Here is a 27,975-nt window from a genome sequence, read left to right as displayed (position 1 = left end):
GTGCTCTAACTAATGTACCATGGTAGTATTTTGAAGAAATCCACACCTTATTAAAAACAAAAATCTAGAAGTTGTCTTTTGTGAAGCAGGACATGGTAGCATTTGCCTGTAATCCCAATAGCTCAGCAGGTTCACACAGGAGAATTGCCAATAGTTTTAGGCCAGCCTGGGCTACAGAATGAGACCCTGTCTCAAAAATAGTAGTCACCAGGACAAGAGCTTGTGTATTCTGTAGATTCATTAACTCTCTGGATTTTCAGTGATACACCCTAGAGTGCAGGTAGTTCTAGGGAGCTCTTACTCTCTAAAACTGATAAAATCAGACGCCAGTGTGGTATAAACTGGTTAGATTGATTAGCCTAAAGTCACTTCAGGAGTCAAAGCAGCTTCTGTTGAGAGAACTAGAAGTATTTAGCACTGGGCCAGGCATGGTAGTGCACATGCTGTAATCCCAGTGCTCTGATGCTGAAGGATCTGGAGTAAAAGCCAGTTGGAGTGGCAGCCTAGCAAAGCCAGGTCTCAAAAAACTCACACTTTGAATTTACTGGATAGATGTATTTACAGGTGATCATTTCTGTCACAAGTATTCTCCCAATAATTCTTAAAAATAATGAATTTGCCGGGCGTGTTGTGCACGCCTTTAATCCTAGCACTCAGGAGGCAGAGGTAGGAGGATTGCTGTGAGTTCAAGGCCACCCTGAGACTACATAGTGAATTCCAGGTCAGCCTGGGCTAGAGCGGGATCCTACCTCAAAAAAACAAAAAGAAAAATTAAAAAATAATAATGAACTCAGGTGCTGGAGAGATTGCTTAGTGGTTAAGGCACTTGCCTGAAAAAACTAACAACCTGGGTTCAATTCCTCAGTACCCATGTAAAGTCAGATGCACAAAGTGGTGTATACATCTGGAGTTCATATGCAGTGTCAGGAGGCCCTGGTATGCCCATATTCACTTGTCTCTGCCTACCTCATTGTTTTTTCTTTCTCTGTCTCTCAAATAAATAAATATATTTTTTAAAAAGTAATGAATTCATAACATAAACTTTAAAATATCAATCATTTCACTTTACTTGGCCACCATTTGGTAACACCTTTAGTACATAAAATAAGCCTGCTGCATTCTGTGACACCATCTTGTCTTTATACATAACAGGAGTTGCATGTATGTTTTACCTTTCTAGCTATATCATAACATTTTTCTATAAAGGAGCATTTCTGATGCTGATTTATTTTTAATAGCTTACATTTCCTAGTTCCCAAATTTATTTTTTTTAAAAAATTCTGTTTTCTTTTGTATCAGGGAATTTAAAATTTAAACTATATAATGCTGATGTATTTGGAAAGCACATTATAGTTGGGTGTGTCCCTTTATCTAGGCCAGTATACCAAGATTCTAAGTTTTTGTTTGTGATTTTCTTAAGGTGGTTTTACCCACTCTCCTATTTATTAATATCCTAACGTCTTTTAGAAGTCAGTGATTGAGCTGAACATGGTGGTGCACACCTTTAGTCCCAGCACTTGGGAGGCAGAGGTAGGAGGATCACCATGAGTTTGAGGCCATCCCAAGAGTATATAGTGAATTCCAGGTCAGGCTGTGCTAGGGTGAGACCCTACCTCAAAAAACCATAAATAAACAAATAAACATCAATGATTGGATAATTTTTGCTCTCCCCACATTAGCATTTCCAAGATTATAGAAGTAAATTCTTTCAGATATATGACCAGTGTATTTCTTTTCCTGAAGTTGTTCATTCTAGAACATAACACACAAGAAAGCTAACTTTGGGATGTTTAAATTTACAGTTATGTGCTAGATTTTCTTTGTCTTAGTTGGCTCTTGATCTCAGTGACTCTGAACTGCTGTGTGTGCAAACTGACCAGTTACTTTTTCTCCTGAAGGTGTTTGAAGAGCTGCTGCTTGATGCTGACTGGAGCATAAATGCTGGAAGTTGGATGTGGCTGTCTTGTAGTTCCTTTTTCCAGCAGTTTTTTCACTGCTATTGCCCTGTCGGTTTTGGTAGGAGGACAGATCCCAATGGAGACTATATCAGGTCAGTCAAGGGCGATTCCCACTCACTTGGAAAGAGCTAATCCAGGAGTAACTTTTCATACTTAAGCAACACTTAAACTGTTCTTCTTCATGGTGGGCAGCACATTTGATACTGGTTTTTGGTACTGTTTTGATTTTTGTCATTCATAGCTCATAGTTTGTTATAGCTTTCTTACAGTACATTTTAATTTTTTTCTTCTTTTTCCCAAAAGGCGTTATTTGCCTGTCCTAAGAGGCTTTCCTGCAAAATATATCTATGATCCCTGGAATGCACCAGAAGGCATCCAGAAGGTAGCTAAGTGTTTGATAGGAGTTAACTATCCCAAGCCAATGGTGAACCATGCCGAGGCAAGCCGTTTGAATATTGAAAGGATGAAGCAGATCTACCAGCAGCTCTCCCGATACAGAGGGCTAGGTATGTCAGTAACTGCCTCGGGCTGTCCTTTTGTCAGCTGCTTACGGATCTGTCTATGAGTTTCATGTTGATGGGAATTTAATGAGGAAACCTTCCCCTTTAGGTCTTCTTGCATCAGTGCCTTCCAATCCTAATGGCAATGGAGGCCTCATGGGGTTTACTTCTGGAGAAAATGTCCCAGGCTGTAGCAGTGGTGGAAGTAAGTGAAAAGAGTCTCTGTACTTGCTAACATGAAGAGGTGAATAACCAGATGCATTGGTTACTGAACATTATTGCAGTAAGCTTTCTTTAAGTCAATCTCAAATTATCCTAAGTTCTTTGTGCATACACGTACATGAGGGAAAGACACATCCCATCACTCCTTTGTTAACATTTTGTTTTTTGTTGTTTTTTTGAGGCAGAGTCTCATTCTACCCAGTGGAACTCACTCTGTAGCTCAGGATGGCCTCAAAACTCACAGGAGTTCTCCTACCTCAGCCTCCCGAGTGCTGGGGTTAAGGCAGGAGCCACCATCTCTAGCTCTGTTAGTAACATTTTAAAGATGGTAAACATCAGCCAGGTTTGGTGGCACATGCCTTTAATCCCAGCACTTTTTTTGTAATTTTTTTTTTTATGAGAGAGAAAATTGGCATGCCAGGGCCTCCAGCCACTCCAGATGCATGTGCAACCTTATGCGCATCTATGACCTAGCTTGCTTGTATTACCTTGTGTGTCTGACTTACATGGGATCTGGAGAGGCAAACATGAGTCCTTAGGCTTTGCAGTCAGGGACCTTAACCACTAAGCCGTCTCTTCAGCCCATAATCCCAGAATTTTTGGGAGGCAGAGGTAGGAGGATTGTGATGAGTTCAAGGCCACCCTGAGACTACATTGTGAGTTCTAGGTCAGCCTTTGCAAAATCAAGACCCTACCTTGAAAAATGGGGGCTGGAGAGTTCACTTAGTGTTTAAGGTGCTTGTCTGCGAAGCCTAATGACCCAGTTTGACTTCCCAGTACCCATGTAAGCCAGATGCACAAGATGGTGCATGTATCTGAAGTTTGTAGTGGCCTGAGGCCCTGGTGGGCCCATTTTCTCTCTCTCTCTCTCTCTCTCCCTATTTCTCTCAAATAAAGTATTTTAAAAAACAAAAATGGTAAACATAATTTCCTGTAGTGGTACTGGGTCAAGTTCAAATTTGTCTTGTAAACTGAATAAGATTTTTTTTTTTCCCTGATCATGTTGGGGATCAAACTCATGCAAGTGCTTTACCACTTAAGCTCTATTCTCCAGCCAGGAGATCAATTTTAGGTATAAATGAAACTCAGATCTTTTCAGAATGTTTATTATTTCTTACTCTCACTAGATTGCACATCAGCTAAAAGGGAATTTGAAAGGTCACGATGGGCTAGAGAGTTGGCTCAGTGGTTAAATCCACTCCCGGTGCAAGCATGAAAACCTGAGGGGCCTGAGACAGCACGTACAATGTTTTAGATCCCATGTAAGAGAGCTGGACATGCCATGTGTAACTCTAGTTCTGCAAGGGACAGAGATCCAAGAATCTTGAGCTCCTTAAAGTTCAGGAACTAGTAAAAGGAGACTGGCTCAAAACAAGACCAGGTAGAAGAACAATGGATAGAAAACCCAGTGTTCTATTCCATTCACTAGCAGGAGAGCAACCCTCAACTGCAGGCGAGAGTATGGGGCCCTGCAAGGGCTCATACATGTGTACATGCCACACACACACACATATGTGCACATGTGTGCACATGCAAAAGCAAAAACGAAATTAGAATGAAAGGTTAGTAGTTCTGTGAGTATAACCAGAAGCCAGCTTATCTATGCACAGGGCCTCTGGTCCTTTTGCACCTGAATTCATCTTACAAAGTTTGGTCTATCATAGTACTTTGTTACCATGTAAATTTAAAATAGCATATATTAGAAATCAGAATTATTGCATCAATTTTCTTGATTAACTTGATTAAAAACAAGTGAGCATTTAATAGATGTTTTTCTTTCAAAAAGGCACATATTTGGGGCTGGAGAGATTGTTTAGTGGCTAAGCATTTGCTTGCAAAGCCTAATAACCCTAGTTTGATTCCCTAGTACCCACGTAAATCCATATGCACAAGGTGGTGCATGTGTCTGGAATTCATTTGCAGAGGTTCAGAGGTCCAGAGGTCCTGGCATATCCATTCTTGTCTCCTCCCCTCTCCTTTCCTCCCCTCTCCTCTCCCCTCCCCTCCCCTCCCCTCCCCTCCCCTCCCCTCCCCTCCCCTCCCCTCCCCTCCCCTCCTCTCCTCTCCTCTCCTCTCCTCTCCTCTCCTCTCCTCTCCTCTCTTCTCCTCTCCTCTTCTCTCCTCTCTTCTCTTCTCTTCTTCTCTCTTCATTTTCTCTCTCTCTCCCCTTACAAATAAATATAATAAAAATATTTTTAAAAGGTACATATTCTCAGCTAATACTAAGAATAAAAGTTTTTCTTCTCTTTCGCTTTTTTTGTCTTGGTAATAGGAATTTAACCCTGGGTCTTGTGTATGCTATGCAAGCACTCTGTGTAATGAGCTATATCCCCAGCATAGGAATAAAACCTTTTTAAAAAATAAACCATAGCCGGGCCGTGGTGGTGCATGCCTTTAATCCCAGCACTCCAGAGGCAGAAGTAGGTGGATCACTGTGAGTTCGAGGGCACTCTGAGACTACATAGTGAATTCCAGGACAACGTGGGCTTGAGTGAGAACCTGCCTTCGAAAAAAAAACAAAACAAAATACACACACATTCTTTCTTCTACAGTTGGAAGGAAATCTCAACAACATATCATTCAGAAATTCTTCAGATCCCTTGTTCACAATCTGCCTTGTCAGCCCACACACGAGCCTGAGGTAGATAAGAGGCAGGGAGGGATTGGAGGGCTGGCTACCAGCAGGCTGTAGGTGCCTGGCCGATGGACAGCGAAGACACACACTGCTTCTTAGTCCATTCCAACCCAAATCTTCATGTGGAGTTATCTTCAAAAACTATTCATGCTAGCAAGTTAAATTGAGATTCATCTGCATCACAAACTTGTAGACATAAGGTAGTTTTTTGATGCTATAGAAGAATTAATAAATCTTGAAATCACTTTAGTAATGTATTTCCTGTAACACACTTTGGAGCTAGGTTCTATGAAGCTTTCAAAAGACATAGAAGACATACACCCTATGTAGAGCACACAGTCGAAACGAGGGTATATGGGGGAAACAAAAACGTGAAAGTGTCATGAGTTGTAACACTGCCTCTCCTTGCAGCAGGAGAAAGGGGTGATCATAGAGCAACAGAACTAGAGAATTTTCCTTGGAAGGTAGCAGGATAAATAGCATTTGTGTAGTTAAATGGAGGACAGAACATTTTAGAACTATTAAGCATTTCTCCTGTCAGATTTCTACTGCATTTTAGCAGACTTCTGTGCTTACAGCATATTCCTTTATGCCCCACACTCATCCTGTTTGTAGACTGTTAATTTACAGTGACTTACAAGGCACATCAGAGGCCCAGATTCTCTATGACTTTTTTAGTTGTGTTGTGTTTTATTTTCAGTGCTGCACATTAAACCCAGGGCCTGATGCTTGTTAGGCAAGCGTTCTACCATTGAGCTGCACAGGTAGCCCCTTGTTTCTTTGTTTTGTTGTTGCTCTGTTTTGTTTTGGTTTTTAGTTTTTTGAGGTAGGGTCTTGCTCTAGCTCAAGCTGACACGGAATTGACTATGTAGTCTCAGACTAGCCTTGAACTCACAGTGATCCTTCTAACTCCCAAGTACTGGGATTAAAGGCATGTTCTTGGCTTACAGGTAAGTGTAGCCCCTTGTTTAGAGTTTTAAATGACTATGGGATTCATCTGTGCAATAAAAATAGCATTGTTTTCACTTTTGTACTTCTTTGTGCTTAAGAAAGGAATAAGCTATATGTAGATGCCCCAAAGTACTTTTATATAATGAAACAGACCTAATAGCAATGTTTTAGTTTTCTTTTCATTTTTGGTATAATTTTTCTGTTAAAGTCCATCAGTATTTTCTAGTCATTAGGGAAATACAAATTGAAAATGTGGGATAGTGCTTACACCCACCTAGGATGACCATCTGTTACTGATTGTCTGGAGTTGATGAGTTTTCTGGGACACAGAAATTTTAGTGCTACAAATTGGAGAGAAGGAGGCAAACCACAGTGAGGTGGTCACTCTAGGTACCCACTAGAATGGCCAAAATAAAAACAGAACACTGCACACCATGAAAGAGATTGTAAAAATAAACAACAGCAGAAAAACAAAACCCGAAGCTTTGCTGAGAGGCAGAGTGGAAAGTGGCACAGCCACTTTGGAAAAACAGGTGGCAGTTTCTGGAAAAAAAAAAAAACAAGGCAGAAATTTACTATTCAACCCAGAAATTCCAGTCCTAATTAGCCATCCCAAACAACACACTTTACATGACGACAGGGAGATTGATTGTTTATAACAGTTCTATTCAATAATCATCATAAAGTATGTGTCCATACTTCATGAAATAAAAAAGTGCTGATACCCATGGGAAAGAAACACTGTTAATTTGACCCACACATGAAAGAAAACCACAGACTGGGTGATTCCACCTCTGTGAACCTTGTGGAAGCAGCAAACCTTTAGACACAGAGAAAGAGCAGAGTCGCAGCTTACCTTGGGCGTAAGAATGAGGATGGATATAAATGCACATGAAGATCTTTGAGGATGAGAGAAAATTCTAAAACCGGATCTGGATTGTGGTGATGGTGACACAACTCTAAGTTCACTTTCAAAACTGACATATACTTAACATGAATTTTTATGATATGTGAAGTATACCTAAGAGCTCCTAATGTTTTCCGTGCTGATGGCACGAAGGTAGTGAGGGGTGTGCAATATGAGAAGTCTTCGCTGCTCTGCCAGTTCTCATCAAAACAGGCCCCCTTGGCTGTCCATAACTGGCCGCTGGCATCAGCAGGCAGCAGGCACTCCGTGCGGATGGGGCAGGGTGAAGTCTAATCGGCCGTCCCTAACCTACCATCATTCTAATAGACTAAAAGTCAGCCTGCGAGGATGTTGGGCTTGCTTTAGACTCTTGTGTTCACATCTCAGCCCTAGAAAATTCTTGTGTACTTACAAACCATTTGAGTGTCCTTTTGTATGAAATTTGGGGGAATAAACTAGGTATCTGGAAAATTATTAGCTAGTATAATCATAATTTTTCACAAACAGTTGGTTTTTGTTGTTTCTGGGCAGATGACGTTGTCTTGACTAGTCCTCTTAAATGCAGTAACTAAAAATGCATTTGTTAGCCAGCGAGGTAGTACACACTGTAATCTTTCACTGTGGAAGCAGAGGCAGAGCTTCAAGGTCACTTTCTTAGCACTTGTATCCTGTCTCGTAAAAAGCTTGGGCTGCAATCATACCTTATCTCAAAAAAGAAAGAAATATATTTCTTTTATTGTAGTGAAATATGCATAAAATGGAACAGCATCTCAACTTTTTTTTTTTTTTTTTGAGGTAGGGTCATGCTCTAGCCCAAGCTGACCTGGAATTCATTGTGTATTCTCAGGGTAGCCTCGAACTCATGGCAGTCCTCCTACGTCTGCCTCCCAAGTGTTGGGATTAAAGGCGTGCGCCACCACACCTGGATATTTTAACACTTTTTAGTGTACATATAGTTCAGTGTTATTAAGTTCATTTACACAGTGTCTGAAGTTTTAAATAGTATTAAACAGTCCTTCATGGTGACAAGTGTCACTGTTAGAGGACGTTACCACTAGAAGTCTAAACGCTTGATGGTTTCAGTGTAACTGAAATGACAGTGCTGTGAATGATAGTATTGAAATTTTATGAAGATATGAATTAGAGTATCAGAATGAGTGCTACTTTATGAATTTATAACATAGATACCTCTTTTCAGTGATGGAGTCTCCATCGCAATTTTCTAATTTTTGAGTACATGAAAAGCTGCAATTTTTAATCCAAAGAAACTTGAGCACTTAAAAAATAAGTATAGTCCTTTTACTTTTCATCTATATATTTATATATATATTTATTTCTCTTTGAGCTAGGATTTCACTATGTGGCCCTGGCTGGCCTGGAACTTCCTATGTAGATCACCCCTCAAACTTGTAGTAATCCTCCTAGCTGTACCTCCTCGGACCCAGCTAAAATAAGTGTCATGTATCCTTGGGCCAGAATGGTTCTATGCATATTCTTTCTCCTCTCCCCCTTCCCTTGTCCTCTATGCTGTGTGTCATTATGTCTTACTTTAAAAAACAAAAACAAAAACAAAACATTTACTTGACAGAGAGAGGAGGGAGGGAAAGAATGGCATGCCAGGGCCTCGAGCCACTGCAAACAAACTCCAGACACACGTGCCAGCTTGTGCATCTGGCTTTATGAGGGTGCTGGGAAATTGAACCAGGGTCCTTAGGCATGGCAGGCAAGTGCTTTACCTGCTGCGCCATCTCTCCAGTCCCTATTCTTTATTTTATTTTTGCAACATAGTCTCATAAAGCTTCAACAGGCCTTGGACTCAATATGTAGCCAGACTGGCCTTGAACTCCTGATCCTGCTGGCACCATTTTCCAAATGCAGGAGTCACAGGTGTGTGTGTGTGTGTGTGTGTGTCACACATGGCTTGATTATGTTTTTCATAATTCGCCACAGTGACAAAAATGTTTTCTGTCATAGCCAAGCCATTCCCTTGTAGTGATTTTTCTTTCTAAAAGAATTGACATAATTGCTTTGGTAACTACCTGTGGGCTGAGCCTTCTCCTTGCTATGTGACTTGAATTGTTTGACTCTCAGCTGACAGATCCTGACTTATCTGCAGTGAAATACACTGAGGAGGGGCAGTGAAGGCAGATTGTGGAGGGCTAGGGTCAGAGTAGAGGAAGGGTATCAGTCTCACTGCTGCCCCAGGCTTTTTCTTCCAGGTTACATCACAGTTGTCATCTGGTAAAGCCGTGTTGGTTAGGTAATCAGTGGTTTTACCTTTCAACTGTCAACCTGAATTTAAGTTTTCCTGGTTGGGGCACATGATTTTCAGCTCAGAGAAAGAATCGAGAACACATACGTGAACCTAAATACAAATACTAGAAATGTGCCTTTGTGGTTGTAATACACACATCTTACATTTAAAGTCCTTTTGCTATGTTTTAAATATAGGTTGCTCTCAAGGGAGTGGCATTTTACATTATGCTCATGGAGACAGTCAGCAAACACACCCGCTAAAGCAAGGTAAGAAAGAAGTATTCGCATGCGCTGTACCGCGCATCTTTCCTATCCTAAATGTGCACGTTTAACTGTAGGAAGAAGTGCCCTGGCCGCGGGTCTCAGCAGTGGGAAGCGCCCCAGTCAGGAAGAAGACTCGCAGAGCGTTGGGCCGAAAGTCCAGAGACAGAGCACTAACTGATGTGGTGAATATTTAGAGCTTTCTTGCTTGCTTCCATACGATATTAACCTAAACTAAGGTGAAATCTCCAAGATGGAGCCGGTCTCTATTTTCAAACCAGAGAATCTGGAGACATAATTCTAAAGCAGCTATTACAAATTCCACTAATTATTGGATAAGAGAGATGCACCTGGACTGAAAAAAATACTGCACTCAGATTGATCCATTATCTTTACATTTGAAAACTTAACAGTTTTGAGGTAAAGTTTTTTTTTCTTTGAAAACGACATTTTCATTTTCTCACTGTATGGGTCTAAAGCAATTAAGTAGCCTCTTTATTTTAGTATCATTAATATAGTCCCTTTATTAACTCTGTTCCAAAGCTTTAAATATTTGTAAATTGAAGGAGTAGGTCAAGTCCCATCATATAGCCCAGCCTAACCTCCTCCTCCTCCAGCCTCCAAAATATTAGGACTGCAAGCACATACACTACACTTGGTCAGACATTTATTTTCTCTCTTGTGCTGCCTCTCAAAGCTAAGCTACAGAGTGTTTTGTTTTGAATGCTGGCCCTCTTTTAGAAGCATCATAAGCCATGCCTACATCCACTTGAATTGAATTTACAATACTCTTTTATTACATAATTAATACGAAAAGTAATTATGTGGTGATTTTGCAAGTGTTTAAAGGTTTTTCTTTTTGTTTCTTTGATTATTTTAAATGGTTTATATCACTTACTCTTTATATGAACCCAATTCTAAGTTTCTTGAAGTTAAGGTCAGTAAATGCTGATCAGCTTTTTATATCATTTAATTACTCAGTTTTTTTTTTTCTCTCCTTAAATCACAGAAAACAATCAGGACGAACTGTTGCAGCTGAAATTGGTGGGAAATGAAATACTTTTCATTTAAATTATTTTAAGATGTTCTTCATTGATGAAAAGCAGTTACATTTTGACTGTGTTATTTCTAATAACATTTCTGTGGTTTTTAACTTTTTATGAATTCAATGTGGGACAAGTGGTAATTTGTATATAAAGAACTTGGTTAAAGAATTTGCTTAATGTAAATACAGTCATGTTTAGTATAGACCCTTCAGTATATTTTTGATAAATTTTCATGTATGGTTAAAGTTACAAACTGATACTCTGATATAAAACTCAAAGTTTTGAGAGTCAGTGCAGGAAAATAGGAGGTTTTTAGACTTTCTAAAAAGACTTTGTTAAAATTTTAGGACAAAATTTTCTTGACATCATTGTTTGACCTAATTTTGCACTCTTTGATAACAATGCTTTAGAAAATGTGTGTAGTCACAGTTAAGTGTAGCCTCTGTTAACGTGTACTATGTATGTTTAAAGTTTCATGTACGCCTGTTTTAACCTAAGCTTGTGGATCATGTGTTAAGTTCTCTTTGCCTCCCTTTTCTTGTCGTTCATTTAAAACTAAAGTGACTTTGTTATTAAAGTATATGAAAATATGGAAATGTGTACTTGGTGGTCAATTTTCTCTTTATATTTGTTTTTGGCAAGGGACAGACAATCGCTCTGTGAGGTACGATTAGAAATTACAGAGGCAGACTATACAGCCATGTCTCCATTTTGAGTGGAGGAACAAGTACTACACATTTATCAAAACAGTGTTTTTCAAAGTTATCTGCAAATAAAGATTAATAATGGATTTTATCAGTATATATCAGGCTGTGTGTGACAACAGCAAAGCATGTGGGTTCTGGAGTCAAATGCCTGATTTCTGCCAGTTGCCAGCTTTGAGATCTTTGACAAGTCCTGAACTTCTTCTGTCTCCATCTTCTCATTTATAAGTGGTAATAAGAATAGGATCTGCTTCAGTGTCCATTTCCATGTAAAGTGCATATGCAGGGCTCCTCGGATTGTATAATGCACAAGTGATCAAAGCTGGATGTCACCACTCTAGTTAGCTCCAAATATTAACTGCTAATCTCTCTTTTCTGTGTTCTAGGGCAAGTTCTTTCTTACCAAAGTGTATTGTAGCCAGCGAGTTTTAATCTTTCTGTCTTTATTAGTAACAAATATTCAGCATAGCTAGGGGTGTCACTTAGTGGTAAAGCAGTTGTTTAGCATGTGCTAGGCCCTGGGTTCAGTCCTAGCATTGGGAAAAAAAAAAAAGAACCAGCATAATTCTATTTAGAGTTAACTGAAGATAAATTTGAGTCAAAGTGCAGTAACATATTTTAGATAATATGCATTTTAAAAATGTACTGGGGCTGGAGAGATGGCTTATTGGTTAAGGCAGTTCCATGCAAAGCCTCAGGACCCAGGTTTGATTCCCTAGTACTCATGTAAGCCAGTTGCAGGAGGAGGTGTGAGCAGGAGGCACATGCGTCTGGAGTTTGTTTGCAGGGGCTGGAGGCCATGGAGTGCCCATTCTCTCTCTCAAAGAAATAAAATATTTTAAAAACCCATACTTGGGCTGGAGAGATGGCTTAGCAGTTAAGCGCTTGCCTGTGAAGCCTAAGGGCCCCGGTTCGAGGCTCGGTTCCCCAGGTCCCACGTTAGCCAGATGCACAAGGGGGCGCACGCGTCTGGAGTTCGTTTGCAGAGGCTGGAAGCCCTGGCGTGCCCATTCTCTCTCTCCCTCTATCTGTCTTTCTCTCTGTGTCTGTCACTCTCAAATAAATAAATAAAAATTTAAAAAAAAAAACCATACTTGTTAGTGAATTAACAATGCCAATACATTTCACCAAGGAGAAAAAGAAGAAAAAAAAGGCCTAGGTTTTATCTCTCTCTTCACTAGTAAAAAGTAGAAGTATTTAGTTGTTTTTCATCAAACCCCATTCTGTGGACCTGATGGTTTATGGGGACTCACACGAAGACTGGAGTTCACTTGAGTGAGTGTGCATCTTAGCAAAAGGACACCACTGATTGCAGCTTGTCTGTGTCATACGGTGGAGGGGTGGAGAGTAACTGTGTTCTCTTTTAAGAGCTGCTGTGGAAAGCTTTTTCAGATTGGTGGGCATTGTGGCCAAAATGAATCACTGAAAGGACAAGGGAAGCATCAATCCATGTTCCCCAGTGAAGCATTTGTACTTTGAACACAGTGTTCTCCCCTAACTGGGAGGACTGGCTGATGAAATCCTACCAGTGGCTGATATATTTTAGGCCCTTTACTCATTCGTCAAATAAATAAATACTTCTTGAATTCTTGAGTTTATTTTATTATACAGATTACATAAGGCCATTTTCAGGCAGGCAAGCACCTTAACCTTTAAGCCATCTCTTTAGCCCCCCATAAGGCCACTTTCATGCAAGTATTCCTGCACCTTGGCCATAATTCCCGTTTTCACCTCCCTTATCACTGAACACTGCTGTCAACTTCAGAAAATTGAGTTGACAGAACCAAGCTTTTGGATGCGTACATTTTCCATTTCCTTAAATGAATAAACTTGAGATTTATAAGACCAATACCTCCAAGGAGGAGGAGGACATCTTCCAGACACAAAGTGGCCATGGTATTCAAGATCTCACAGTGGCTGAAGCTACCTATGACACAAGACCTGTATAACAGGAGGGGGAAAAAGAGATAAGATGGAAAGAAGTGGTGGGATGGGATTATGATCATGGTAGATTTTTGTTTTACAGAAGTTGTCAATAAAAAGTTTTTTTAAGGGCTGGAGAGATGGCTTAGTGGTTAAGCGCTTGCCTGTGAAGCCTAAGGACCCCAGTTCAAGGCTCGGTTCCCCAGGTCTCACGTTAGCCAGATGCACAAGGGGCGCACGCATCTGGAGTTCGTTTGCAGAGACTGGAAGCCCTGGCGCGCCCATTCCCTCTCTCTCCCTCTATCTGTCTTTCTCTCTGTGTCTGTCGCTCTCAAATAAATAAATAAAAATTTTTTTAAAAAGTTTTTTTAAAAAAATGTTTTAATAAAAGGGCTGGAGAGATGGCTTAGTGGTTTGGGCCTGTTGAAGCCTAAGGACCTAGGTCGGATTCCCTAGTACCCATGTAACCCAGATGCACAAAGTGATGCATGCCTCGAATTCATTTGCAGTGGCTAGAGGCCCTGGAACACCCATTCTCTCTCTCTCTCTCCCTGCCTCTTTCTCAGTCTCTCTCAAATACATAAAATATTTTTTAAAAAACTGATACCATTACCATTTTAGTGCATTTCTCATTGGCAATCCCACAACTTAAATATTTGCTAGTTGTGATTAATCATGTTACTATATGCAGGGAATGTATTTTATTTATGTCCACCACTGTCCTCCCTTAAGTTTCACATGTTTGGCTTTTAATAGGCATGCTTGAAATATTTGTTGATGGGTGGACAGATATAAGATGATAAATGATAGATCTGGCTTAAGGACAGGTTAGTTTGTTTAGTTTGTGATGCTGTAAACCCCTTGGCACTTTATCAGGTGTATTTAGGTGTGGGCATTGGGAGGGAGCATGGAATGGCTTTTAGGGTGGGGTAGGTCAGGGTCAGATTTCAAAGAAGTTTGGGTTGTTTTTAAAACATTGGTAGAAATTGTGGCGTTTTTGTTTTTCCTGAAGTAGGGTCTGCTCTAACCCAGGCTTATTTGGAATTCATTATGTAGTCTCAGGGTGGCCTTGAACTCATGGTGATTCTCCAACCTCTGCCTCCCCTGTGCTGGGACTTTAAGATGGAGCCCCGGCTTGGCGCCATCTTAAGGACAGAGGCTTCTGATTTTTTTTTTTTTTTTTTTTTTTTTTTTTTTCCCGAGGTAGGGTCTCACTCTAGCTCAGGCTGACCTAGAATTCACTATGTAGCCTCAGGGTGGCCTCGAACTCAAGGCAACCCTCCTACCTCTGCCTCCTAAGTGCTGGGGTTAAAGGCGCGCACCATCACACCTGGCTTCTCTCTTTTCTTTTTGGTTCTTCGAGGGGAGGTCTCATTCTAGTCCAAGCTGACCTGGAATTCACTATGTAACTATGTAGTCTCAGGGTGGCCTTGAACTCATGGCGATCCTCCTACCTCTGCCTCCCAAGTGCTGGAATTAAAGGCCTGTGCCAGCACGCCCGGCCTGAATTTTTTTTTCTTACGGGTTAAGACATTCTCTAAGGATCCAAGCAAGCAGGACTCAAGCTTCCTAAAGTGCTGGAAGGAAACGGTGTGAAAAGCCCACTCCGAGCTTGCAGACGCCCGGCGCTGGTCGCGGCGCAGCCGGCCACGTGGGGGGAGGATTACGTAGCCTGTGTCCCGTGATGTGATTGGCTGTGATCGGGGCGGGGCGTGGTTTCTGGCGCTCCAGTTTCCTGAGCTCTGATTGGTCACGCGAGCAGGATCACGTTGTCTGGTGGATGCTGAGGGCTGTTTGGGACTAGGTCGGGGCGGACCGTAGGTCTCCGAGAACGACCGAAAGGAGGCCGGCTGGGGAGGCAGGAAGGACGGAGCCAGATCCGAAGGTCTTCCTTGCAGGTGAGTCGCCCCCTCTCTCCAGCCCTGGGGGTGAACCCAAGCAGCCCACCGGACATTGGGCCCCCTTCTGGTCTGACTTGAGCCCAAACCAGCCTCCACGGATGGGAAGTTTCTCTGGAAATAAGCAGGCTGCGTTGTCACTTGCTGGCAAAATTGGAGTTAATATGAAAATGTCCGCCGATCTTTCATGTTACAAAGGTAGAACTTAACTGGTGGGCAGTATTAAGTGTGAACATTGTAAATATTAATGTATTTCACTCAAATATGCTGAAGAAACATGGAACCTTAGAGAAGAGGCTATATCGTGACTTAAACCGTTCCCACGACTATTATTGTATGCAGAACATGGAGCTAAGCACAGGACTCTGGAGACAGTCTGTCGGGTTTGAGTCCAAGTTTAACTGTTTATTGGCTTGGCAACCTTAAGCAAGCTACTTGACTTGCATCTGTTTCCTCTTCTTTAAAATGGGGTCGTTGTGGTGATTTAATGAGTTGTTAGGTGGGACATTTTTGAATACTGGAGATGACTTACAATATTAACTCATTTTATCTTCACATTCACCAGGAAGTATTGCCCCCATCTTCCTGATGCCAAAACTGAGGCACGGAAAGGTGAAGCAACTTCCTTAGTCACAGCTGACCAGGAGTGAATCCCAGACCCTGTGGGTCCACTAACTCAGCTAACTCTACATTAAACTGCTCCCTGAACTTGATTTGTTCGCTGGGTTTCAGCTGACAGACAGTGATTGTGCTCCTTTGTCGACCAAGCTCTGGGCCTGGCACCGGAGATAAAAAGCAAACCAGCATTCAGCCTGGGCCCTGAAGTGCTTGTCAACGTACTGCAGGGTGATCACGAATCCTGCTGAGGTCATTCGTGAAGTGGTTGGACCGTGAGCCTTTTGTGGAGAGCTTGTCGCTCAAGTTCTCAGACGGCCTGTGATCCCGAGAAAGGTATGCAGTGTAGTTGTGGCAGAAGAGCCGGTGCCTGGCTAGAGACCCGCTTGAGATGCAGAGCTAACTGAAAGCTTCTGCCGGAATGCATGGACGGCTTAGAAGAGTGCGGCCGCAGAGGGGAGAGGAAAAGCCCAGGAGGGCCTGCCTGCTCCAGGCATGTCTCCTGCAGTCAGGGCTGCCTGCAGGTGAGGGTGGGGAGACAGTTCACTAGAACAGTCTGCCTGTGGAATGCTGAGAAAGAAACACATGCCCAAATGCATCTGTTCTCACATGTCAGTGTTTTCCTTGAGAAAATGCCACTAGGACCTAGGACATAGTAGACAGAGGTAGGTATGGTGAGCGTGGAAAGTTGTCCATAATCTTCAACAACCATGGAGTGGGAACCCTGCAAAGCACCAGGCACTGAGGAGTGAGTGCAGCTGGTGGAGGAGAGGGGCCATGGGGATCCCAGTAGGCCATGGCGAGACATTGTATGAATTGCTTTATGTTCTTGTCCTAAAGTGCCATTGGGAAACCTATTGCAGAGAGATGACAAAATCACAGTTTGAGAGGAAGCACCACAGAAGCCCAGGTGGATTAATTGAAGCCTTGGACAATATCTCCTGGGAGAGAGTGCAAGGTGAGAAGAGAGAGGATGTTTGGCTAGTTTTTTTTTGAGATAGGCTCTTACTCTGTAGCCCAGGCTGGCTTAAAACTGACAGCAGCCCTCCCTCCTCAACCTTATGGGATTTCTGGAATGTGCCACCATGTTTAGCAAAGGGAGCATTTAGGACCAAGCCCAGAATATAAGCCTGTGGAAGAGACGAGGGGTGGCCAGAGGCAGAAGAGGGGGAGCACCAGGAGAGCAGAGTCTCTTGAAGTTAGAGCATTTTGAGGAGTAAGTAGACAACCACGTTGAAGCTACAAACATCAGAAGAGAGAAATGGAAAGTGCGCATTGGCTCTCACAGCATGAAAGTTGCTTTTATGGAGAGCTATATGAATATCAGAGGAAATAGAAGGAGGGAGCAGAATAAGACGGGATTTAGTGGGAGTAAAAATGGTGGGAAAAGGTAAGAAATCAGAGAATAAAACAGCCGAAGGAGTAAACACAAACATCACCTCATCTCACTGCTTCAGTTTATTACACTGAATGCATTTGTGTATCTTGGAGGGCTGGCCTTTATATATATACATACATACATACATACATACATACACACACACACACACAAATTGAAGGTGTTTAATAACCTTGCTTCTTTTTAAATTTGTGTGAGGGGTGTGTGTGTGTGTATGCCTGTATCTGTGCTGACATGGGGGGAAATACATGTGTGCATGTGTGTGGAGGGCAGAGGTCAACCTCACGTGTCTTGCTCAATTGCTCTTCTGCGTTGATCTTCGAGACAGGGTCTTTCCCTGAACCTAGTTCTCACTGATTCACCTAGACTAGGCAGCCAGTCAGTCCTGGGATCCTCCTGTCTCTGCCTCCCTAGAGCTAGAATTACAGGTGCATGTCACCGTGCATAGCTGTTCACCAGGGTACTAGAGATCTGAACTTTGCTCCTTATGCTTTCACAGCAGGCACTTTACACAGTGAGTCACCTCCCAAGCTCCTCTCCTTTAATATACTAAGTAAATGTACAATGCAATGGGATGTGAGCAAGATTTAACCCTCTGGACCGGGAGGCACTGCCGAGGCATCTGGCCACGTGGACTGAGCAGCTACCAGGTTCGGTGATTCTCGGGCCCGCAACTGCTATTGGACTACTGTAAGCTAATCCAATAAATTCCCTTTTCAAAATAATTCATTCTAGTAATTCTGTTCCTCTAGAGAACCCTGACTAATACACCCTGGTTCACTTGTTGAGTTTTGCATGAGATTCTAACGCTTCAACAGCATCCTCTATTATTCATCTCTGATGGTTAGCAAGAAAAACAAGAAGGGGCTGGAGAGATGCCGCAGTGGTTAAGGAGCTTGCCTGCAAAGCCTCACAACTCTGGTTTAATTCTCCATACCCATGTAAAGCCAGAGGCACAGAAGTGGTATATGTATCTGGAGTTCATTTACAGTGGAGAGAGGTCTTGGCATCCGCATTCATATTCTCTCTCCCCCACACTCTCCTTGCAAATAAATAAATAATATTTTAAAAAAATATCAGAGGTGGGTGTGGCTGGAGAAATGGCTCAGCAGTTAAGCACTTACCTGTGAAACCTAAGGACCCTGGTTCGAAGCTCAATTCCCCAGAACCTATGTAAGCCAGATGCACAAGATGGTACATGCATCTGGAGTTCGTTTACAGTGGCTGGAGGCCCTGGCATGCCCATTTTCTTTCTCTATCTGCTTCTTTCTGTCTCTCACTCTCAAATAAATAAAAATAAACATTTTTTTTAAAAATTGGGCTGGGGAGACGGCTCAGTCAGTAGAGTAAGCTTGAGGATGTGTGTTTGGATCCCCAGCACACAGGAGTGGTCAACATGTGCCTGTTATCCCAGTAAGGGAGATGCAGAGACAGTGTCCCTAGGACTCCTTGGCTAGCTGCTGTAGCCAAACTGGTACTCTCCACGTTCAGTGAGAGATCCTGTCTCAAAAACATAAGGTGGAAGACACCCAACATCAGATCTGACCTGCACACACGCATGAATAACCATCTTTTTCTTAGAACTATTGAACGGTAAAGAGAAGAGAAAGAGTGTTGAGTCTGCCAGTCACTTGGCTAAAAAATGATGGGTGGGTAGAAGGCTCAAAGTTTATTTTTATTTTGTTATTCACTTTGGTTTTAAGAGAAAACACAATTTATTGTAACTTCTCATGATATTGAAAACAGGCAGATTCTTCTTAGCATAAGAGATCCTAAAACTGCAAAGGGCCATTCTGTTAAAACCATTGAAAATATTTTCTTAAGATAGATGATAAGCAGGATCCTCTGGCGGTATGCCAGCATCTAGCATGGCAAGCTGTTGTAGCCACAATGTCTAGAAATGACATGTGTTCTGAAAACTCGGGTGAGAAAGTTGAGCTGTGTGATTTTTTTTTTTTTTTTCTCTAAAGAGCTGTGTGATTTTTAAGCGTTGGTACTGTGCTGATTCCAGATTTTGCAGTCATTGGGATGGGGCAGGAGCTCTAAATTTCTTGATGTATTGCAGTTTCCCAATAGTTATCTCACAGAAATACATCACAAGGGACATTGGGAGACCAAAATCAAACCCAGTTGGCTTGATTCTGGCCAAGAACCAAGGAAGGCTGCAGTGTGCTCGAGCAAGTCCAAATCAGGGAACGTGGAAAAGCAGCTTTCTGAACACCTGGAAGGTTTGTAACAAATAATTTTTTTACGTGAACTATTTGCTACCTAAGCTTTTATTTATTTATTTTTAATTTTTTTTTATTTGAGAGCGACAGACAAAGAGGCGGATAGATAGATAGAGAATGGGCATGCCAGGGCCTCTAGCCACTGCAAAGGAACTCCAGACACGTGCGCCCCTTGAGCATCTGGCTAACATGGGTCCTGGGGAATCGAACCTCGAACCGGGGTCCTTAGGCGTGACAGGCAAGCGCTTAACCGCTAAGCCATCTCTCCAGCCCCTAAGCTTTTATTTTTGTGTGTGGGTCTGCATGGGTCTCTTGCTGCCGCAAACCAATGCCAGGTGCTTGTGCCACTTTTTTTGCATCTGGCTTTGTATAAGAGGCTGGAGAATTGAACCTGGCCTGGCAAATGCCTTTAAACTGCTGAGCCATATCACTATCTCTTGCTACCTAAATTCTTAAACAGTAGTAGTTTTATTGATTTTAGAATAGGGGAAATAACTATTCAAAAGTTCAGTGTCAAGCGCTAAGCCTAGAGGCCACTGCCAGTGCCCTGGGAGGAGACCCATGTGCTTGTTACCACAAAACGATGTCTTACAGTGCAGGTGTGAGTGGTTCAAAGTGTGGAGGAGCGGTCCACACACAACCTTTCATGAAAACATCTTTTAAGTTTCCAGTCTTGTTTGTGTTCCCAACATATAATATTAAGGACAATTTTGTCCCGTTATCTGGGGAAGACAGAGGAGCCAGATTCTTTGGTAATCAATGAAGCTCCAGCTGCAAGTCTGTGGTCTGGCCAGTAGGTGGTGCTGCAGGTATACGCTCTCACTGCCCCTCCCAGGTTCCTTGGCTAGATGAGTCCAGCTAGAACATCTCAGCTAAAAACGTCCTGATATGCAGGACGTTTTTGAGCCTTACAAATGGCACATAAAAATGCTACAGTTGGAGCCAGGCATAATGCCGCACGCCTTTAATCCTGGCCTCAGGAGGCTGAGCTAGGAGTACTGCTGTAGGTTCAAGGCCAGCCTAGTGTTACAGAGTGAGTTCCAGGTAAATTCTAACGCTAGAGTACGATCCTACTTCAAAACAGCTCCCACAGGGGGAAAAATTCTAGAGTGGGGCTGGAGAGATGGCTCAGTGGTCAAGAGCACTCACTTCCTGTGCAAGCATATGGGGCTGAGGAGGCCTGAGAAGACTTCACGTTTGACCCTCAGGACCCACACAGACAGCTGGGTATGGTCACACATGTCTGTGACCCCCAATCCTTTAGGGGACCAGAGACCCAGTCACAGGAGGTTGCAGAAAAAAAAAATCAGCAAGCTGTGGGATCAGTAAAATTCTGGCTCAAATAAGAATGGGCAGAGGTGGACTGGAGAGATGGCTTAGCAGTTAAGTGCTTGCCTGTGAAGCCTAAGGATCCCGGTTCAAGACTCGATTCCCCAGGACCCACGTTAGCCAGATGCACAAGGGGCCACACACATCTGGAGTTCGTTTGCAGTGGCTGGAAGCCCTGGCGCGCCCACTCTCCTCTCTCTCTCTCTCACTTTCTGTGCCTCTTTCTCTGTTGCTCTCAAATAAATAAATAAAAATAAACAAAAAATTTAAAAAAGAATGGGCAGAGATGAGGCTGAAGAGATGGCTTAGTGGTTATGGTACTTGCCTGCAAAGCCAAAGGATCCAGGTTCAATTCCCCAGGACCCACATAAAGCCAGATGCACAACGTGGCACATGCATCTGGAGTTTGTTTGCAGGGACTAGAGGCCCTGGCATGCCCATTCTTTCTCTCTCTCTCCCTCTTCAGTCTTTCAAATAAATGAAATAAAAAGAATGGGCAGAAGCATGATGGAATGCAACACCTGACGTCCCAGCCATCGCAGGCGAGTGCAAGGGGCACCACGTGGGCACAAACACATGCATGTGCCTCACACACAAGCAAAAGTAAGACAAAAAGTACAGGAATAGCTGGTCCACAAAAGATGGCCAAAATAATCTCTGAGCAAAAGCCCAGCCTCAGTCTCACTAATACAAACATGAAGCTCATCTGTGTATCATTTGTCACTTGTCAAGGTTAAACAGGATGAGTGTCACTCATGTGGCTTGTGAGAATGTCACTGGAGATGATTTTATAAACGATCAAGCTGGACATGGTGGCACATGCCTTTAATCCCAGCACCCAAAAGGCTAAGGTAGGAAGACTGCCTGAGTTCAAGGCCACCAGAGAGTGAGACCCTACCTCCAAAACAAAAAAAGAGACACAGAGAGAGAGTTGATTTTTTTATTATTATTATAAATTTAACAACCTTCCAATGTTGGCACATCTCTTCTGGAATTTTAGGAATTCACTTTCAAGGACAAACATGAAATATGGACAGATACTCAGCATACAGCAAAAGCTGCAGATAGCATAACGGCCCTGCAGTAAGAATGAATAGTAAAGTCACAGTCCACCATCTCCAGTATCATACATTCAATTTAAGTAGTAAAGTCGCAGGACACCATGTCCAGGATCATAAAATCATTTTAAATGGTAAAGTCGCAATACACCGTCTCAGGTATCATACATTCATTTTAAACAGTGAAGTCGCAGTCCACCATCTCCGGTATCATACGTTCAATTTAAATAGTAAAGTCGCGGTATACCATGTCTGGTATCATACATTCATTTTAAATAGCAAAGTCACAGTCCACCATGTCCGGTATCATACATTCAATTTAAATAGTAAATTTACAGCCCACCATCTCCAGTATCATACACTCATTTTAAATGCTTACATAGCATTTTCATACCATGGTTACATAGTGTAGTGAAATTTAAAAAGAAAATTGTATACATTGATTATAGCATTTGGGTTTTTTCTCTTTTATAGTCAACTGTGTTTGCCCAGCAGGGACAGAAGACAGACAGCCTTCATTGTTCAGACAACTACCTGAACCATGCATCCTATGACCCAGGAATTGGGTGATGCCTGCTTTCCCCTTAGCCTCATTTGCTAGGAGCCTGTCAGTGTGAATGCCTTTCATAGTCCCTGTGGCTCTAGAGTTTAATATTATGTTAGTTGATAGAATGGAACCCTCAAACTGAACCAAGGTGGGGGCAGGCAGTGCTCAACCACGCTGTTGGATCTATTCCAACCTTCAAGGAACCCCTGGTTTTTTTGGATTTGCAGGAGACTGGGTCTTTGCAGTTTTCGCTTTTCAGGCTGAATTCAGAAGGTAATTCCCATGGTGCACTGACACCTTCCTGTATTTAAAGAATTATAATAAAGAGGGTGAGAAACAGACAAGTAGACATGTATCAAAACATGAGCAGTTGTCATCAGACCTAGTGGCACACACCCAGCTGGCGATCCCAGCACTCGGGAGACTAAGGCTGGAGGAATGCCGTGAGTTGAGGCCAGCCTGGGCTACTGGCTATGTGCTCAGACCCTGTATCAGAAGAAGGAAACACTGGGTAGTTTTCTGTGGCGAGATTGTGAGACTTTGCTTGCTTCCTTACATGTCTTAGAACCCAGCAACTCTGCAGTATTAGTTTTCCATCATTATTTTGGAAAGCTGAAGCATTTAAATGTTTTCAGTTACTCTCTGAAACTAAGGTACATCTGTCTGAAATTCAGCTGAAAGTCATTACTGTCAGACACCAGTTCCCACTGTTGCCCTGTAATAGCACTTGTGAACTGGTTACTGTGTACCAGGCTGTGCGATGCACTTGAAACACATTTTAACTCTTGGAGTATCGGTAAGGGTTAGATGGTATTCTCTTCATTTCACAGATCACTGCTATTTCTAACACTTTTGAATCACTACTGTGTTTTCAGTCTGAGGCCAGTAAACTTCAAGGTGACTACAGAGCCAGGGCTGGGGCTGGGCAGCTTGTGGTATCAATATGAGGCTTGATCTGTGGATGAGTCACTGAGGGGAGTTGAGACCCAGACCAGATGTGCCCTTTGTGCTTACTTCACCTTCCTGTTACACTGGATGCTAGTCTTAGATTTTGTTTGTTTGTTTGTTTGTTTTTTGTTTTTCGAGGTATGGTCTCACTGTGGTCCAGGCTGACCTGGAATTAACTTTGTAGTCTCAGGGTGGCCTTGAACCCAAGGCGATCCTCCTGCCTCTGTCTCCCGAGTGCTGGGATTAAATCCGTGTGCCACCACGCCCAGCCTAGAATTTTTTTTTTTTTTTTAATGAGAGGGAGAGATAATTGGCGTGCCAGGGCCTCCAACCATTGCAGTTGAATTCCAGACACCTGTGCCCCCTGTACACATGTGTGGGCTTGCATGCTAGCATCACTACACACCTGCCATATGTGCGACCTGGAGAGTTGAACATGGGTCCTTAGGCTTCACAGGCAAGCACATTAACCACTAAGCCATCTCTCCAGTCTGTGCTTAGAAATTTTAAAAAATTACTCATATTTTCATCTTGCCTAATGATATTTGTAATTATCTGAAGACAATGGAACTTCTAAGAAGCTGTGCCTACAGTTATTTTAGCTTTTGCAGGCACTAGCAGTGAGCTATCACTGCAAATCAAAATGGGAACAGTCTTTATTTTTCCTTATAGAGCCGCCATTTATTTGGGTTAGAACAGGTTTCCAAATGGAAGAACCCTGGGCCTACGAAACAAGGGCAGAGGCAATGGCTGGGGGATTTTGGGTTGTTTTTATTTTGTGTGTATTCGTGTGTGTACATGTAAGTATATGTGTGCCGTAGCATGCATGGGGCGGTCAGAGGACAACCTCAAGGAGCCTGTCCTGTCTTTCCTCCTCCTTTTGAGACAGGGTCCTGCAGTTACTCAGCTACTGTGGACAGCAGACTAGCTGGTCTATGAGCTGTGGGATCCTTCTGAGTCCACCTCTCAATGTCATACTGGGATCACAGGCACATAGGCCACTTTGCAACTGGCTTTCCATGGGTGCTGGGGAAGATATGAACTCAGGCCAGCAGGCTTTGCAAGCAAGCATCTTTAACTGCTAAGCCATCTTCCTCCCATACCATGAAATGGCTGTTTTGGAATTTTCAAACCTACAAATAAAGGAAGCTGCAAATTAGTTGTGTGTGTGTGTGTGTGTGTGTGTGTGTGTGTGTGTGTGTGTGTGTGTGTTGTATGTGTATTTCCAGAAACAAGACATAGTTGTGAAGGAGTTAATAAGTTAATGTTCTCACATATTGGCTGTTTTGAGTTAAAGCCCTTCGAAAGTGGGTGTAGACTCTCTACTGTTTCTTTTTTTGTTTTTTGTTGTTTGGTTTTTTCAAGGTAGGGTCTCGATCTAGTCCAGGCTAGCCTGTCATTCACTATGTAGTCCCAGAGTGGCCTTGAACTCACAGTGATCCTCCTACCTCTGCCTCCCAAGTACTGGGATGAAAGGCATGTGCCACAGCACAGCCCGGCTCCTTCCTGTTTCTTAAAGAGGGGAGATGTGCATGTGAGACCCCCTCCCTCTACCAGAGCAGAACACCCTTCTTAAGGGTGAGGCGTTGAGAAGGAAGCACTCTGAGCGGACATCACGACACAACCTACTTCTCAGCCTGCGCACATTACTTAGTTGCTTCTTCACGACTCGCTCTTTACCCGGCACAGTGCGAGGGACTCTGCTGCGCTGGCTCTTCACTTCCTGGTAAGGGCTCCTCCTTGCCGTGTAAAACCCTGGCTAAATAAATTTGCTTGCTTTTCTTCTGCTAACCAGTTTATGTTGGCCTAATGTACGGGTCCTGCCCAGACCCAAGAAGACATAGGTGAAGTCCTGCAGCCACAGCACAGTCCCCTGGTCCCTGAGCTGTCGCAGCTGGACAGGCTGCAAGGTGCTGTTTGAATCACTGCTGGGTGGTGTGATGAGGAGCTGACTTACCCAACATTCTCTGTAAGTTAGCGCCGGGTCTAGGCAGGAGATAGAATAGCATGGTGAGAAATGGTCACTATTCCACAGCTGACCTGTCTTCAAGAGGTTCCATTAAAACTTTACCTGCAGGCTAGAGAGATGGCTTGGCAGTTGAGCGCTTGCCTGTGAAGCCTAGGGACCCCAGTTCGAGGCTCGATTCCTGCGGCGTACACGTCTGGAGTTCACCTGCAGTGGCTAGAGATCCTGACGCACCCATTCTCTCTTTCTCTCTGCCTCTGCCTCTTTCTCTCTATATCTGTCGTTTTCAAATAAATAGATGAAAATTAAAATAATTTTTAAAAAGCTTTCACCTGGAACATCTCATTTTACCTGGCTAAAATATTTTAATTTGTAAAAAGAACTTTCCAGGGCTGGAGAGATGGACTAGCAGTTAAAGTGTTTCCCTGCAAAGCCCCCTCCACCCCCGGTACTCATGCTTTTTTCTTTTTCTTTTTTCGCTGTCCCTTGACTTGTCCAGTAGCCCTTCTTCTCTTTCCTGCAGACTTTCCCTGTTTCGTTTCATTCCATTTCCACGTCAGTAGCGCTGATACTTACCACAGCACCTACAATCAGCTCAAGCTGTTCCAGGTTTAGGAACCACATATGGGAGAAAACACGTGGCGTTTCTCTGTCTGAGCTTGTGTGACTTCCCTAGTATGATTTTTAAATCAGTGTTCCTTTAAAAGCCTTAATCTTCTTTCTCGCAGGTACAATGCAGACATTCTGAGTCCCAGGAGCGTTGGGACGAGCCAGTGGACTGCAGGCATGTGGTGGAAGTTGCTGGTGAGAGCCCAGCCCTGCAGGCTGTGTTCCTTCAGAAGAATGCGAGCAGCTCCAGAACACAAGCCGCCTTTAGCACGCCTCACCTATACCACAGGTGAACAGTCAGACAAAGAAAACAAAAGAACAGTAGAAAAGCTCTGCAAAATCTCAGTCGATGTTAGGAAAATTCGCAGATTAAAAGGGTGGGTACTTCTAGAGGATAAAACCTATGTTGAAGAAATTGCAAGTATTTTAAGAGAACTAGGTGCCAACAAGACTGTGATCGCTGGTATTTTAGAACGTTGTCCGGAAGCCATTGTCTGCAGTCCCGCTGTCGTTGACACTGAACGAGAACTCTGGCAGTTGGTCTGCAAAAACGAGGAAGAGTTAATCAGGTTAATAGAGCAGTTCCCAGAATCCTTCTTCACCATGAAGGGCCAGGAGAACCGGAAGCTGAATGTTCAGTTCTTTCAAGAGCTGGGACTCAAGAATGTGGTCATTAGTAGATTTTTGACCAGTGCATCAAATATTTTCCATAACCCTGTTGAGAAGAATAAGCAGATGATAAAGACCCTCCAAGAGAGCTACCAGCATTTGGGTGGCTCTGCGGCCAACATGAAGGTTTGGCTACTGAAACTGTTAAGCCAGAATCCATTTATCTTGTTGAATTCTCCTTCAGCCATCAAGGGAACACTAGAATTTCTCAAGGTGCAAGGTTTCACACACTCTGAAATTCTTCAACTTCTGTCAAAACTCAAAGGATTTCTCTTTCAGCTTTGCCCTGACAGTATACAGAGGAGTATTTCTTTCTCCAAAAACGCTTTTGATTGCACAGACCATGACCTGAAGCAACTAGTTGTAAAATGTCCTGCCCTCTTATATTATTCTGTTCCCGTCTTAGAAGAGAGACTTCAGGGGCTGCTGAAAGAAGGAGTTTCCATAGCTCAGATCAGAGAGTCGCCAATGGTCCTTGAGCTAACACCACAGATTGTTCAGTACAGGATACGGAAACTGAATTCTTTAGGCTACAAAGTAAAAGATGGGCATCTAGCAAATCTAAATGGAACAAAAAAGGAATTTGAAGCTAACTTTGGCAAGATTCAAGCCAAAAATGAAAGGCCAATATTTAACCCTGTGGCACCGTTAAATGTTGAGGAGTAACAGCAGAGGGAGGGCTGAAGCGGTTCAACTTCAGAGCATGGGTAACTTTAAGGACCTACTTAGCTTGTGTTAAGTTACCTCAAAATGGGTGATCTCTGATTCACTGGCTATATTTTAAAGTGTAGATTATGTTTAAATACAATTGGTAAATTTGACTTTGAACTGTCATTTCCAAACCTTGTGTTCATTGGCAAGTCAGTATGATATTTTATGTGAATCATTTTGAAGAAACTGACAAGTACATATCCTTCATCAAGGCATACAAACATTTCTACTCATAAAGCACTTATCTAAGATGTAAATCCAGTCTCCCTGACTCCCAGCCCAAAACATCATGCTGTTGTGGTCTAAAGTCTGTCACTTAGTGTCAGTTGAAATTTTAGCAAACCCCTGAAACATTCTTTCAGAGAGAACCAACTTCATCTTGTTTGGAATAAATTGAGTATCTTTGAGAAGCGTTACTCATCCAAAAAGAGTAGGTAAGTGTCTGCTTCTGTGGTCAACTTGAGGTCTTATGAAACGCTTAAGTGCATTAATTATGCTCCTCATTTTGCTGAAGCTTCGACACCACTCAGCTGCCAAATGGCAGAGCCCAGCTTGATCAAGATCTGCTTCTGTTCAGCCTCAGAAATAGGACGGTGTCCAGGTTGGCATGAGACGCACCTCTTCCTGCCAGGCCA

General features: G+C 42.9%; 2 protein-coding genes across 10 annotated transcripts in view; both read left to right on the top strand.

The window, feature by feature from the left end:
* Cry1 (cryptochrome circadian regulator 1) overlaps positions 1-11,332 on the top strand; it is a 63,886-nt gene extending 52,554 nt beyond the window's left edge. For both annotated transcript variants that reach the window (XM_045153346.1, XM_045153347.1), the window contains 6 exons: positions 1,899-2,050; positions 2,262-2,464; positions 2,568-2,663; positions 9,625-9,696; positions 9,768-9,875; positions 10,700-11,332. In XM_045153346.1, the coding sequence (XP_045009281.1) occupies positions 1,899-2,050; positions 2,262-2,464; positions 2,568-2,663; positions 9,625-9,696; positions 9,768-9,871 (627 nt within the window). In that variant the 3' untranslated portion in view covers positions 9,872-9,875; positions 10,700-11,332. The remainder of the gene's footprint in view (positions 1-1,898; positions 2,051-2,261; positions 2,465-2,567; positions 2,664-9,624; positions 9,697-9,767; positions 9,876-10,699) is intronic.
* A 3,792-nt stretch (positions 11,333-15,124) lies between these two features.
* Positions 15,125-27,457, top strand: Mterf2 (mitochondrial transcription termination factor 2). 8 transcript variants are annotated; one of them, XM_045152882.1, is made up of 6 exons: positions 15,181-15,261; positions 16,107-16,212; positions 16,717-16,834; positions 17,775-17,965; positions 19,352-19,503; positions 26,080-27,457. In XM_045152882.1, exon 6 carries the CDS (start codon positions 26,138-26,140, stop codon positions 27,293-27,295), a length of 1,158 nt encoding a protein of 385 aa, XP_045008817.1. In that variant the 5' UTR covers positions 15,181-15,261; positions 16,107-16,212; positions 16,717-16,834; positions 17,775-17,965; positions 19,352-19,503; positions 26,080-26,137; the 3' UTR covers positions 27,296-27,457. The 8 variants fall into 8 exon arrangements, with proteins under 8 accessions (XP_045008815.1, XP_004650302.2, XP_045008821.1 ...); XM_045152881.1 differs by having other exon boundaries at positions 19,341-19,503; XM_045152880.1 differs by lacking the exon at positions 16,107-16,212 and having other exon boundaries at positions 15,125-15,261; positions 19,341-19,503.
* The last annotated feature ends 518 nt before the right edge of the window (positions 27,458-27,975 follow it).

This window comes from Jaculus jaculus, chromosome 6 (genome assembly GCF_020740685.1).
Source record: "Jaculus jaculus isolate mJacJac1 chromosome 6, mJacJac1.mat.Y.cur, whole genome shotgun sequence".
NCBI lineage: Eukaryota > Metazoa > Chordata > Mammalia > Rodentia > Dipodidae > Jaculus > Jaculus jaculus.
Note: the sequence above shows the minus strand (reverse complement) of the source record. Positions and strands in the feature narration are given on the sequence as shown.

Coding starts and splice junctions, on each gene's coding strand:
- Mterf2 (XM_004650245.2), top strand. CDS start 26,138: ATGTGGTGGAAGTTGCTGGTGAGAGCCCAGCCCTGCAGGCTGTGTTCC.